Source organism: Gavia stellata, chromosome 5 (genome assembly GCF_030936135.1).
Source record: "Gavia stellata isolate bGavSte3 chromosome 5, bGavSte3.hap2, whole genome shotgun sequence".
NCBI lineage: Eukaryota > Metazoa > Chordata > Aves > Gaviiformes > Gaviidae > Gavia > Gavia stellata.
In genome coordinates, this window is record NC_082598.1 from 50,200,659 (window position 1) to 50,213,459 (window position 12,801).

Here is a 12,801-nt window from a genome sequence, read left to right on the forward strand (position 1 = left end):
ATGAAAGCCAAGCTGTAATAAGGGAGAGTCAGATGGGACAGAAGGAAAAAAGCTCTGCCCCAGGAGAACAGCATAACTCTGGAGTCCAGAAGGTGGTGGCAGCTCCATTCTTGGCAGTCATCAACCCTTGTCTATACAAGGTCCCAAGCAACCTGACCCAGCTGTGAGGGTGCTTGGAGCAGGGGGTGGACAGAGACATCCTGAGGTCCCATCCTACCTAAACCTGAACATGATTGTATTGTCTCCTGATCTCTCCTGCCCGCTATATGTGTCTTGCATCTGCCACAACACAGCTCGGGAAACACCTCAACCCATTTTACTGTACCTCTTATCCTTTGAGTGGGCTGTCTATATCCACAAATAATTAGAACTGTCCCCAGGCTGTGGGGCTGCAACCTTCCAGAAAAAATGCTTAGTGAGGGCATGTTTTACGTAGGCTTTCTGGTGTCTACTGACAGGGGAATGGGGGTCTGCTTTCAGGTCTCACTTGGAACAAGGGCTGATCACAGTAGGAGTGGGGGGGTAAACCAAGGCAACATTAACTCGCTCGCTGCCGTTCTTGGGACAGATGATCTCCGTCAGTCCCTCTGGTCTCGGCTGACTCAGCAGTTCTCCTGTGAATATGGGAAAAGAATTAAAACATTTAAGCATCGGTAAGGCAGTTTTTGCAATTTTTGCTTTTAGCATGCCCTTCCCCTCCTCCTCACCAAGTAAACATTCATGACCAATGCAAGTGAGCACTATAAGAGGGCTTACTGGTCCTACAACCCAAGCAGGTCTCATCCATGTAACTGTGATGAATGTCCTGGTGATTACAGCTTGGACACATGCTGCTCCACACAAACATAACATCTGCCGTCTTTCCTGTCTCTGCTTTGAATCACTGCACACAGACTTGAGAGCTCCTTAGGGATTCATAGCATCTAAATGGAGCCTAATGAGATGGAGGTTTTAGGAGTAGGTGTTTTGATTAGGCTTTGAGGGCAGATGGGATCCAGAAGTTTACCTTCAATCTCCATGAAAGGGAAGAAGCTGACCTGTAGCATCAGCAGGATAATTGGCAGACAAATAAAGAAAGCTACAGATACAAGCCTTATTATTCATATCTGCATACTACAGCCATCCACACCCACAAAGCTACCCAAAAAGCAGCTGTCTTTCAGTTCAAGCAGGAGGACGGTATAAGGACCCTTCCAAGACCACCTTCTTTGGTATAAACCAGAAAGAAGATGGTTTGAAAGCAGTGCCACAGACATGATTTTTGCATCACTTCAGGATTTCTCATCTAAGAAATTCTAGCGAAGACCTCAAACCAGCCACAGACAAGTGTGCTTGACCTTTTCTGAACCCACATGTTACTTTCTGTTCTGTCCCTGAGCAACCCTGCCCATTGCAGCTGTCCAGCCATTGCTCCAGTACTGCGATTTCTGAGCTGGAGATACCTAGGAGCTGGAGAGACCCTGCTGTTCTGCGATGGCTGGCCAACTGCAGGGTGCCTATTTTTGCTGCCAGAACAATATTTAGAAACAGATAAAAACACTTCAGAGGATTCCCTAATGCCCCTCTCCCTGCGACACTTGCCACAGCTGCCGTGGGAGTGCTGCTGTGTCCTGTCAGGGTTTTGTGCCACACTATACTCTGCTGAGCATGCAGATCCCAGCTCCCAGCAGTCAGCTCTTCCCTAATGGAGGCAATACCAGCTCTATGAGTCAGTAGCAGCGGGGGGCTCTCCACCACATGGTATCCCTCCACTAAATGAGTTGCGTCAGCTCCACTGTTCAAGTGCCAAGTTGGCAGCTCCTCACCGTTGGCACTCTTGCAGCATGCAGTCCAAGGCAAGACACAGGTCAGCACAACAAGAGGGGAAAGGCAGGTGCTGAGATGTGCCCAGTTCTGAGGAACACCTCCCCAAGAGCTTGCTCAGAGCAACTCAAGTTTCCTCCTGGCTCCACTCCACACATGACTGGCCTCAGCAGCGCAGATTCCACAGCCATCGACATGCCATCTCCCTGGCATAGTCCAGCCACAGCTTAGACACCCAATAGCACCAGAAGCACCTCTTGATACCAGCCTGGCAGGTAGGGTCTGCTCTCAAAGGCAATATGGGATAGCAGCACCCATGTCCAGCAAGGACTCAATTCTTCCGCTGAGCATGCCATTGGTGCCGCACAGTCCTACCTGAGGCAGAGACACCAGGCCACAACTGGCTTATGCCAGCTACATCAGGGACTTCCTTTACAGAGGCAGGGCAGCTGTAAGCATGCTGAAGTCACAGGTCCACCCAAAACTCTCTGTACCCATCAATCAAGCAGCCAACATGAGCTGTCCCCACTACCACTAAAACACTCAAGACAGATGGTCCTTGGACTCCCCTATCTTGAAATGCACTTGCAATAAAACCCTCTGCTGTTAAAGAACCTCAGAAAAATGTCTCCCTGTGTCTAGCTATGGTTGCCAGGCACCCCAGGAAAACCAGAAAAGAAATCATGCTTCGAAGAAGTACTGCCCAGCCTGTGCAGCAATGGCACAACAGTCAGCCCCATCATGCCTGAAGCCCCCCAAATGCTGCTTCCCTCCTCTCCTCACACTGTTTCTCTTCTCACTTTAATGAAAAAGCAGACCTAAAACTCCTTGGTTTTTCCAAAGCAAGAACACATCACCTGGTATCGTGAAAGCAGAGGGGAGGGCTTGGCAGGGAACACACACACACAGTTCCTCTTGAAAGATACCCTACCTCTGGAGCCAGTAATTCCAGTTTGCCCCCATGGTCCACAATCTGAATTCACATTTGGTTTGAATATCTACCCTCGTCTCACACCCACACTCAAACCTGAAGTGGCAGAGCAGCTTCTAAGCCATGGAGACACGTCTCCCAAAACAGAAGAATCATGATGGTATTTGCAATTCAAAGTTAAATCTGCAAGGCAGTGTCCTCAATTACGTGAGCTGTCACACACTGAAAGCAGCATTGCATCCCATCAAGCACGTACACCACAGGGCTCCATGTACCTGTGATTCCCAGGTTTCCAACCCCAGGTTGACTTCCAGACTGCAGTATTGCTAAGAGTACTGAAAACACACGCTCTGAAAGATGAGTCATAAAATCAGTGCACCATTATGCGCTTTAAAGACAGGGCTAATATCCATTAGAACTTAAACCAGAGGAGTGCAGTAAGACTGGTCTGTCTGCTTGAGCCTTCATTCCCATTTCCGTCTCCCCACTTCAGGAATCCTTAGACGGAGATTTCTCAAGCAGAGGAGATTGCTGCAGGGTAAAATAGATGCCTGATTTGCGGGCAAACCCCTTCCCGCAGCTCTTCAGCCAACCCTCCTTTTCTTTATGGCTTTACCTCTAGGTTGCCTCTGGGATAAAGCTCACCTCACTCTGTCCCCAGCCCCATCCACGTCTTCTCCAGCCCCACTCCCATTTCCTGCTGGCATACACGCTGCTCCCCAGAAGAAAGGCTTTTCTTTCAGTTACTCCGTAAGATACATCACACACCAAGTGGGCAGAAGGTCACCTATGCATCCTTCCTATTCCTCTCTCGGGTAACGTCACACTGCCTTCCCACCATAGTGTTCCCATCCCCTTGTCTTTGCAAACTGCTCATCTTTGCTGCACAAATTCATCACAGTACTAAACCAGGCATAACTATCTAAATCATGCTTCACACCACTGCTAAATAAAAGCCAGTGCAAATCCCATTGCAATATGCAATCTTCAGAGCTGTAACAAACTAGCATTGAGACACTGCTTGGATGCAACTCTCCAAGTCCAGAATATCTTGGATGTTTCAGAAACCTCACATTTCTATTCAGAAATTATTAAAATGCAGGAGATTAGAAATAAAAGTCTTCAAGGCTACAGCAGGGTGGGAAAGAGGAGATCAAACAAAGTATTGCACTGATACAAAAGAAAATGCTAAGTGCCTGGCATGCAGTGGTGTTTGCTTGGTTTAACTGTTAAGTTTAAATGTAGCTGGAGCAGCCCATATCTGCAGGACTCATTCTGCCCCTATGTACAGACTAGCCAGTCTGTATTTTGATTGCACATTCCTTCGCGAGCATGTCACAAATTTTACTGGAAAACTCAGTTCTGCCTGCCCCCTCTGAAAGATTGCCCTGCAATAGCACACACACAAACCACGAAGCTTATCCTAGTCTCAGCGTGGCCTTGGTTTTAATGTTAACTTCCACAGAAGCCACTAAGGTTTTAACCTAAACTCCAACTACTTTGTCTTAAGGCTAAAGACTAACACAGTTGAGTTTCTGAAGAACAATCCCATCTTCCAGGAGGCAAATCTGCATCATGAAGATTACTCATCTGATTTAGGACCATAAGCCCTATTTGCAAAGGCAAATGCTGGATACTTGCTGACCAAGGCCTGATTTTTGGACGCATCTAAGTCGCAGTTCAGGTGACAGCAGAGAGACACCCACCAAGCCTGCTTAAAAGCACCCGCAAACAGACAGCAGATGCTTTAGAAGATGCTCCTTTGCTGCCTCTCCATTTACAATGGCACAAATGGTGCAGAGGACAGATGCGCATTTGTCTCACGGCCGCCCTCCTGGAGTTTTGGCACAGAAACAGGTCTCCACAACTGGGTAAAATGTGCTGTACAGCAAGCTAAGGCTGAGACACAAACCAAGACCCTGTTGTGAAACTACTACAGTAGGTTTTGGCTGCAGCATAAGCTGGTTTGTAAACTGCCCCAGGCAGATGCGCGCAGCGAGTCATGCTGCCCGCACCATTTAAAAGAAACCTGCTACACAGGGGTGGTCACAGGCAAAGGTAGGAACAAACCTTCAGCCATGCCCAAAGCTCTACCAGAAGGGCCTGTTTCCTCTCAGCATTAGCCATCTCACCGAAAGCAGGTATTTCTATGTCAGCAAGATGTTCTTCGCTGCTGCTGTTTTATCCCAGAACAGACACAGGCACAGCCAACTTTGAGCCGCTTGCGCTGGGTTCCCAGGCCAGGCCAATGCCTGCAGCCCGTGAGGATAACTGTGTGTGCCAGACAGAGCGTAACCGTTTATCGCCCCTTAGAGCACAAGGAAGACACTTCTACCGCCATATATGCCCAGGAACACAGAAAAGCATAGGCGTACAATTTTTGGTCAAGTACAGAATTAGGCACATTTTTCTTTCTGTCCTTGATTTACTGTGATTTGGGGACGGATGTCTCCTTCGGAGCCCACGCCAGTGATCAGACCCATGCGTGCTGCAAAGCACACTTCACTGGCCTTTAGGAAATACCCGTGAAATGCCAGATACCCATGACGAATCAGAGAGTTAGGAGGGAGGCTGACAGCAAGAAAAGCGAGTACTTGCAGGAGTGTTCGGTTACTCCGTGCTGGCAGCCAGACAAGCCCAACTGTAAGCCTACTTGGCTGTCTAACAGAGAGAAGGGTTTTGCACGCAGGGAGGAAAATCCCACTCGGACCATTTGCCTTCACACAGTTCCCACTGCCACGGCTGTGCTAAGTGGCACAAGGTTCCCTGCTCACGTGTCAACAATCTGCAGCAAGGGCACAGGGGTGAGAGACTCTGCTCCAGCCTGCCATGCCATCTCCTTTCTCTCAGAGCTCCTAGGAGAGCACATTTGCACAGTACCAGCCTGATGGCGTTTCTCATTTTCATGCTTTCATTCCTGCTGTCAGGATCTGGACTCCACTGGGACAATCAGCAAGCAGTGGATGAGCAGGACCCTGGCCCTGGCCCTGTGGTGCTGCTTCTCTCTCTTTAGTCTGCTTGGGACCTTGAAGATGTATCACCCATGCTTCATGATAGTGGCATGAGACAGCCGAAACCCAGCTGTTCCTACATCCTGCCCTGCCTCAGCACTGTCCCACTCACTCCACCCATGTCCCAGAGCTGCTCCAGCCACATACCCACTGTTTCTGCAGCTCCACTACTCATTTGCTCTCTGACCCCAAATCCCTTCTCACTCCTCCTCCTTGCTGAAGACCTTCAGACACCAACCACCGCAAGTGGGGATGGCAGGAGATAGACTTTACATCTCAGCCTCAACTGCTTTTCTGTCAAGCCTCTTTTGACTAATCCTTGCTTGTGACATTTGTCTGCATAGCACCCAGCAGTCATGCCTTCAGAAAAGTAGAGAATAAAACTGCCTGCGTACCAAAAGCGCGTGTCCCATGCTCGGTTTCCAAGAGCAGTCAAAAAGCCGGGGTCACAAGAGAGCCCCAGGTCCCAGGACACTCCTCTACTTTGCATGCAGTCCTACCCCCTTTCATCCACATAACTGCAAAGAGATCGGGGTTGGAGAAGCTACAGCTTCTCTGCCTGGCTGTTAGTTGTTTTGAGGTTCAAGAGCTGGAACACTTACACAATTAGACCAAACCTGTCACAGAGGGAGGATGAGTTGAATAGTGATGTGCACAGATTTCTCCCTCTGCTCTAAGCACAGCGATGCCCTCACACACCGGGACTTTGCAGCCAGCTCTACAGTAGATGAGAAATCTGCCAGGAGTCTTGGCAGAAGGAGGGGGAAGGAGATGGTGTCTCACACCAAGCCTGCTTCTACTCCACACCGTTTAAATCTTGTCTTCACCACTCTCCGCTTGGATGAATTGAATGAGTTGCTTCCTGCAAATGTTGCTGTACATGACGCATAAGCTTATTCTCAAGCACTGCGCACAGAAAATACTGCTCTGTATCGGTATGAATTTTTAATATGCTCCTCAGCACTGCCTGCATGTCACGCACAAAAATATTCCCCAGAAAGTTAGAACTCTGCACTTCCCTTAATTTATTTCTGTAGTCCTGAGTGACCTTATCTACCTAGCCTGCTTGAAGCAAGGGAATAGACAGAGACCTCCAAGTTAGGACTTCATTTTCTTCGGACTGAAGGCTATTCTTCTGGCTGCAAGCACAACAAAAATAAAGAAGCTGAAAGCAAGAGACATCACAAAAGGGAGCAGAGCAGGGTGAAATCCACATTACAAACAGAAAGTTTCATAAGCCTCATATTGCAGTCCTGGTTAAAGGAGCTTAAAACTAACAAACAAAAACAACAACAAAAATCCCAGCCAGTGAAAGTGCCCCAGTGGGAGAGACCACTGTGGAAGAAAGCAACAGAGAAGAAAAGTCTGTTGGTAAGCACCGATCACAACAGCAGGCTGGTGAGCAGAGCCACCCATCAAGTACAGCACATGCTCAGGAACAAATCAGCCTGGGATTAAATGCAGTTAAAAAAGAAAGGGAAGGCTTGAACAAAAAGCAAAGCTTGCTCTGGAAATGTAGAGTGGGAAAGGCAGCCAGTTGCAAGGCAAAGGACCAACCTGCAGAGATGAGTCCCCAAGACCAGAAGCTGAGAGCACAGAGAAAAGGATGTGGAGAGCAAGGAAGAGGGTTAGAGCTTTCCAAAATATGCAAAAGGAACTGATGGCAATTTGCTATTTCTCCTTTGAAGGGTTCAAGACCAAAACTGTCAGAAGTGACACCTTCCTCGAACACAACATAGTCTCCTGTGGGTGCTCAGCTCCACTTCAGAGCATCACAACTGCCAGAGGGGCAGGCTCAGCTTTGGGGCTGCTGGCTGACCCAAGCACCAGACAGCTTTCCAGCTCTTGCATTCACAGAACCAGCTGCTTCTCGAGCCAGCACCTCATCTCTAGGCCTCACAGCTCCGGCTGTGGACACGTATATGGCTCACCTTGAATATTTCCCCCAGCTGGCTGCACAGAAGAATGTTTTCTCGAGGCTCTTAATTCATGCCAGATGACAGAAACATGAAACAACCTCTGTGGTGGATCTCCGGAAACAGACAGGAGTGCTTTTCTGCTTGGAGCCGATAGGTCTACGTCAAGCTTCAGGACCTAGAGCCGCTGCTCCCCAGGCCAGGAACCCCAGACCCACTGCAGAAGCCACGCTCTGCTCAGCTCAAGCACAAGCAGCTTTCCCCACTGGAGCTGAGATCACCCTGCACTTTACCTTCTACCCAAGGAGCTACCAGACTAATCACCCTGGTGGGAAGCCAGGAGCCATGACAAAGGGTAAGGTGCTCTGCAAGGCCTGCCCAGGAGACACAGGGAGACAGATGCTGTACCTGGCAATTGCTATCTCTAATTTTAGCCACTCAGGGAAGGGGAGAGGTCACACAAACACCAGCTCCAGACTGGAAGGCTTAAGGAGGTTAAATACCCTCCTCTTTCCCCAAGTCATGACAGGGTTGGCTAGCTCTTAACCCCTCGCTGTCGCAGCAGAAGATGACACTGACACACCTCAGCAGTTGCAAAAGCTCTGGGGAAGCCTTTGGCACTAGACCCAGGGTACCTCTGGGTGGAGAACTGGAGTGGAAACCATTTTGGATGCTCCACTCAACAGCTAAAGGAGGGTAATTATTCAAAATGCCAATTTACATCTCATCCACTAATTTCCCCAACACGAGTTATTTGAGATCATCACTTACCAGTGTGGCAGTACAAGGTTTCCAAGTATAAAACCTGGAAAACTCCGTGTTTGTCCCAAAACATTACTTAATTATCTTTTTCTCAGGCACATGGAAGTTAATTATAGTTAGAACTGGAATCCAATTACGAGCAAAACAAAAAACCCACACACACATTCCCCAAACCACACAACTCAGTACTTCCTATCTCCATACTCGCAAACCAGAATGGAGAGCGCTGTAGGAGATCATCAAAACAGCTCCATCAAAATAACTCCAGGAGCAGCCATGAAGGTTTGAGCCCTTGTGTCTCCTTCTGACAGCATGAAATAAGCAGCTAGGAGAAATAAAGGATGGTTGACATCTGCCTAATTCCTAAGCCAGTGTGGGTAACTGATCTACTATCAGTGTGGCTACAGAACACATGCAACACCTCTCTCCTCTTTCCACAATTCATAGAATACTGAGCAAAGAGAGCATTTGTACCAGGTAACACTGTCATCTCAGCAAGGGACTTGCCATGAGGAGAGAAGGCTGTGACTTTTGACACCACCACCACCCCAAAAAGGCGAGGGGGGAGTGAACATGATGCCATTTCTCCACTCTGTCCCATCAAACTCAATCTACTTCAAATAGTATTTCAGCATGAGTAGCCTCCCTTGTCCAGCTTCACCTCTACCTTTTCTGTCAGGCACTCTATCCTTCTTCTTGTGCAATGGGGAAGGTGGCAAGCCACCTCTGCCCATGAGTGACCAGAGCAGACACTGGAGAAAGGAAATGACCACAGGGGACAAGTAAACAGCACAGCATAAAGGCTTAGGAAAATGAGAGGGTGGCACTGGGGAAAAGTTGAAATAGAAAACAAAGCATCCTCCAAATTGCTGAATATTTTGCTGCCCTTCTAATATCTGAAAAGGTCTTTGAATTGGCAGGTTGCAACACGGCACTTTCAGACGACTGCAATACAAAGCCATGAAAAATTGATTTGCTTCATTAACATTTTAGGACCTTATTAGCTGGAACAAAATTGACTGTCAAGGCATTTTAAGGGAGAGTCATGGTGTAATGAGCTCAGTGCAAATTATCCTCACCCCAGAATAGAAACAGGCCTGTCACTGAGTAACCAAGTCCAGAATCTACCTTTTGGTTATTTTTAATTCCACCCCTTCAGCCGTATCTGCTGTGAGCACTTTCTCATTCTGCCCAAGGCAAGGCACCAGCTGGAGAGAAAGCTGCAGCCAGCCCCGACCTGCCTGCTCTCACCCAGTAACAGCAAGGCACGACTGCACACAGAGCATCCACCCAAACGCTAGACACCACCAGCTGCAGCCAGTCCAAACAGCAGCAATTCCCACCAGCGCTGAGCCCACCTTTCCAAACAGTAATTCCAAAGCTATCACATGCCCATCACAGAGGAGATGCTGAGCCTTCTTTCATCCAGATGATTAGCATGCTGCAGGTCCCACTGAAGGAAAGAAAAGAGTTTAAAAGAGCTCTCAAAGCCATTACTACGATAAACCAAGTTAACAGGCAGGGTTCACCGAGGTCTGCAGGGAGCTACCAGGACTGGTCAGCATCCTGCTAGCTCTGGCTCTCTGTGTTTGGGTCACAACACATTAATAGCTGGCCACATGAAAAGCCAACCCCTAGAGGGTTGCTTACAAGGCTCAGGTCTATGGACTTCCAGCCTTACACAACTGATGAGACAGGGCCAAGTCTCAGCCTGCCCCTCTGCTAAATTTAGAGAATTAGGCAAGCCTGCAAGACATTCTTCCTTACAATAGTTTGGCTATGGCATTGCACCCAGAACTGGCTGATTGTTTTTCTGCCTGCTCCAATGCAAGAACTAGGAAGTCTCGATGCAGGTACTGCGAGGTGGACTTGAAGAAAACCAAGGGAAGCAGTCCAGCACCTGACCCAGGCTGCAGATTCAAGAAGTTCACAAGGGTTCACAAAGAGACCAGACCGGTAACTGGCAAAGTGTCTTTAAGCATTACTAAAGAGACAAATCCCTGTGCTGAAGACAGACAAAGGCTGCGAGAACACCTGGGACAAGTTTTTTTTCCCAGTTGGCTTGCTCCTTCCCTATGAGATGACCATGCACACCACAGCTGAAGACAGGATCCTGGCTATGAAGCCTCTCTTCTGGAACAACCGTTCAGCAAAGTCCAGCTGGGGAGCTAAAGACCTGCACTTTCCCTTGTAGGAGCCTTTTACATTCTCCCACAACCCTTTTCTTTTCTTTTTTTTAAATTTGCCTGCCTTTCACCAGCCAAGTAAAAGAAGAACAAACCAAAACACACATGCAAGACATGCATGTACATGTGCTGCCCAACAGTTTTTCCTGAAATTAAATAAACTCCTTCCTGGGTAGAAGTAACTTAGCTCCATGAGTTGCTGTTGCCTTAGGGCCATTCCAAGGCTTCAGTGTGTTCAGCAAACTGAACTGGAGGGAGCTGTATTTTCAAACCTGTGTGGTAAGTATTCTCTTCTAGATCATTTAAGGTGAGATCCATACGCAATGCTCCTCTGAGAAGCTATTTTGGTCACTCTAAAACTCCCTGTTCAGCAGGACAACCAGAGAGCCCACTTAAGCAAAGGAACAAATTAATTTTTTTTCCCCTTCATCATTATCGACTGGTCTAAGCAGAAAAGTCTAAACACCATTAAGTCCCACTCAGGCTCAAATGTTAAATCAAGTGTTTCACCTGTTAATTGAACCAACTTGAACTCATCCCTGTTTTAATCTATTAACATGACTTTCTATTGAAGCCACTTTACTGTGGAATTTGATCTATGCATGTACATCACAGAATTTATTCTAGGCTTGTGCTTAATTGGAGTAAAATGCCTCCTTGGTGCTTCTCTGACAAATCTACCCAATTCCTGCTAGTTAATAACTAACACCACACTACATGCTGACTGCAGGTATGGCTTTAGCCGAGTAGAACCTGCAGGATCACAGAAATTTCCTTGATTACAAGGGCATCAGATCTAACTTGCTTCTCTGCATATATTTTCTCCATTTACACTGAAGTTTCATGAGTACATCCTTAGGTCAGGTGTTTCTTTCTTGTGAGACATAGTGTGATGTAGATTGGGGTGAAGCTATATAGCTGAAATTAGAGGAGCAGAGCACTGAGACCAGTGGCCAACTCTTCTCTTGGCCTCAAGGGTAAGGCTGGGGTCTTCCATAAAAGCATTGCTGGTGCACACGGCTGTGCCCAAGCAGCACTCCACAGAGCTCAGAGCCTGTTTCCCTATGCCAGCAGAGGTGGAGGACTGATTTTTGTTTCAAATCTTCTCCATTTGTTTGGCTTAAAGTATTTTTGTTATTACCAAAACTGCTGTCTTTGAAGTCTGAGTGAGCTGCTGGCTTTGCACTGCTCAATGGTCAAGAACAAAGCTCTGTCTGTCCTTTTACTATTAAGAGCTTTACAACATCTTTTGCTGCTTGTCCCCTTTTCCACAGGGGATGAGAATTAATCCTTTATATCTTTTTTTTGCAGTGATTCCTCAGCATTTCCAATCATTTAAGCATTCTTCTCTGAACCCTCTCATTCCCTAAATATTCAAACAGGTGACAACCAACAGCTCCAAATCAAGGCAATAACTAGCTTTTGCTTACAAACACCTTTTCCCTATGGGAAAGTGCTTATTTATGGACTTAACATTATAGGTTGTTTTACTACCTCTGCTGAAACCAATTCTTACTACTTTTTATTCTGCCACTGGAACGCTTTCCAAAATGGTAAGTCATGCGAGTTCAGAAACAATAGCTTTGCTACTTAACTCCTGCAGAGTTCATTGCCTGCTAAATGCCATCTGGTCTGGGGTTCTTCAGTGCCCCAAAATAAACTGCAGCATCCGTCTTTGCTGTTTTTTTAAAAAAAAAAAAAAAAAAAAATCGCTTCTATGGCAGTCATGTTTGCTACTGAAACAGGCAGGAGCCCTGGGGGCTGTAAAGAACTCACCAGCCTCCCAGGGAGGCAGCAGCATGGCCAGGAGAACATCTCACTCCTCCACCATCTCCTCTACCTCCCTGCACCTTCCCAGGAGCTGCCTGCTCCACCATGGGACTCCAGGACAGAGCTGAGCTCCTTCCTGGCTCCCTATTTATGCTGCAAACCTGTACTACTTCCAAGTCTCCTCCAGGCACCTTTCCACCAGGTGGATGACTCTGAGGTATTTACTCCCCAGTATCACTGTAACACAGCCCTGGCACCCACTCCTTCAGATGTTTCACCATCTCACGTGAACTGCAAGCTGGCTGGCTCTCCTTTGAATGTGCCTAGCACTGATCCCCTCAGAGGGATCTGTCTTGGGAAGAAATAGCCTTAAAAATTCCCAGGCATTTACTTGTATTGATCAAAAAGGAGAGATTCAGGGA

The 12,801-nt window shown here is 47.6% G+C and overlaps 1 protein-coding gene across 1 annotated transcript in view; it reads right to left on the minus strand.

The window, feature by feature from the left end:
* Positions 1 to 483: 483 nt before the first annotated feature.
* Positions 484 to 12,801, minus strand: part of MFHAS1 (multifunctional ROCO family signaling regulator 1) — a 29,633-nt gene continuing 17,315 nt past the window's right edge. Inside the window, exon 2 of the mRNA XM_059817684.1 lies at positions 484 to 614. Within this exon, the coding sequence (XP_059673667.1) occupies positions 484 to 614 (131 nt within the window). The remainder of the gene's footprint in view (positions 615 to 12,801) is intronic.